The 2,407-nt window shown below is 38.1% G+C and overlaps 1 protein-coding gene across 1 annotated transcript; it reads left to right on the forward strand.

The window, feature by feature from the left end:
- The first annotated feature begins 286 nt into the window (after window positions 1-286).
- LOC130018672 (keratin-associated protein 24-1) lies at window positions 287-1,030 on the forward strand. The gene has a single exon (XM_056109478.1). The coding sequence runs from the start codon at window positions 287-289 to the stop codon at window positions 1,028-1,030; it is 744 nt and encodes a 247-aa protein (XP_055965453.1).
- The last annotated feature ends 1,377 nt before the right edge of the window (window positions 1,031-2,407 follow it).

A 2,407-nucleotide genomic window follows, 5' to 3' on the forward strand; every position in this document is an offset into this window, starting at 1 on the left:
AAAAATCACTATTCTTCAAGGCTAGGGTCTGAAGATGATGAGTGATGGGTGATGGTCAAAGTGGCAGTTATAGACACTTTGAAGAAGCAAAATAAAGTTATTTTTATAAGAGTGTGAAGACATCAACGACTGGAGCTAAATAAATAGCACACTAATGAGATGTTGCCGTGTTGTTTTCCCAGGCAGCATGGAGGAAGAAGTCAGGACACCTGCAGACAACCTCTGAGGAAGATATATAAAGTCCTCGAGTCACCGCCGTGCCATACCTACACGACTGCCACTTAGCATGCACCCAAACTCCATGTCTTTTCTGGGCTCTCCTGGGGGCTGCAGTGGCACATCCTACAGAACATACTGTTACATTCCAGTGACTTCTGCTGCTCTTTGCTCCAGTGATGTAAGCCCCACATTTGGGCTCTCCTTACCCAGCCGCTACCAAGGAAATCTCTGGCTCCTGGACAACTGCCAAGAATCCTATGGCGAAGTGCCTGGCTGTGAATCCCCCAGCTGCGAGGTCAAGACGGATACCACAACTTGTGATGGGTCAAATTTCTGTGTGCCTTGCAACTCTTCAGCAGTAGGCAAAGTCTGTGGTAGCTGCGAAACAACCAACACTGGACCTGCCCCCAGCGGTAGCCCAGGTGCTCACAGCAAGGGGTATGTATCTGATTGCTACCCCAAGAACCTCCGTGCCACTAAAGCCACCCCGACCCCTAGCAGTGGCTCCAAATACTTTGGACAACGTAATCGCGTATTCAAGAGTTTCCAACCCCTAAATCACTACAGTGGTGGTTTTGGGTATCGAAACTATCAGAACCTTGCCTTTACCCCGTCATGTTTTATTTCCAGCAGCTACCAAGCGCAAAACTATCCTCCAAGGAAGAGTTTTCAATATTCAAATTATGGGCCCATGAGGGGCCAACCGCTGAGCTATTTTCCGGGAAACTTCCGGTCTCTGAGCTGTTTACCAAGTACCTTCCCACCTTTGCGGTATTTGTGCAGTGGTTGTAGACCTCTGGATTGTTATTAATCCAGTCATTGAGGTTTTTTTGGTTTCTGGACTTTGTCCAGTGCATCAGATTCTACTAAGCAATTACATTCTCTAAGGTTTTAGTGAACTGCTTTACATCTCTCAAGAATCTCAAGGACTTACTAAATACAATTATCCTCATCTGCTACACTATTTTCCTTTTGCTCTGTTAATATCCTTTGTGTTAAAGACAGATCATGAAGATATTTCTTAGACAATTAATGGAAACATTGAAGAGATCCACAAAGAATATAGAAAAGATACTTCTTATTTAGATGCCACTATCCCTTGGATGGCAATGCAATTATCAACTACCTTTCTTGACACAGCGGGGCTTCATTTATCTGACTGGTGATCTCAGAACATTTCTTCATAGTGTTTTGCTTTCTATCAACGGACTTGCTAGCTTTCTACCTAGAATCTTACTAATAAGCTAAACAAAGCAATGTTCCAAATAAATTGATTTGAGCTATTTTGCCCTTCCTCTACTGACTGAATGTAAAGATAAGAAAGAAAAGAGGTGCAACTGGAATTCAAAGTCAGAAGAGCTTCGGCAAACCTACTCTTCCTAAGAAATCATAACACACAGCACCAGCTGGCTGTCAGCTATTTTCTTCAATGTCTTCAGAGCCTCAAAAATATCAGAAAACTAATATATATATATATGTACATATATATATATATACATCAGAAGGCTAAAATAATTTACTTAAACAGTAGGAAAATACTTTTACAGAATCTTTTATATTTGTGATAGTTTATATCAATTATATTCACTAGATCACTATATTCTGCTGTAATAATTAGATGTTGAAGTGCTGTTGATTCTGAAAAATAAAAGGTCTTGGTTCATAGCTAATAAACACATTTCTATTGGGGAGTAATGATTTTCATTACAATTTATTTTATATCCACTTAAGTTTCATTAATGTTTTTGACAGTATGCACAGAGCATTGCAAAAGCATGGCTGTCCTGCTATTTAGTTCATAGTCAAATTTAAAAATATAAAGGAGCTAAGATATTAATTCCAAAGACTTAACATTTTTGTTTGACTCATTTTTTCTAATGTATTAAGTGATATTTCCTCTTAACTATCTATGACTTTGTGTTTCTATAGGATGAGGAAAGTATAAAACATAAAGTCTTAGTACAAATATATAGAGTAATAAATGTCTATATATTCACCTGCTCAGTATGTATATTTATTGGTTTTGTTGATAAAACTTGACTTCTGGAATAGATTTATAATTGATCATTCTGCAATGAGACAACCTCTATAAAAGTATTAAAAATAGAAATATAATGTTTTAGTCTTAGAAGTAAATCCCTTTTATACCTATGATTTTTGTAAATAATAAGAAAATTTTGGGGGGGCT

Source organism: Sorex fumeus, unplaced genomic scaffold, assembly GCF_029834395.1.
Source record: "Sorex fumeus unplaced genomic scaffold, SorFum_2.1 ptg000265l, whole genome shotgun sequence".
NCBI lineage: Eukaryota > Metazoa > Chordata > Mammalia > Eulipotyphla > Soricidae > Sorex > Sorex fumeus.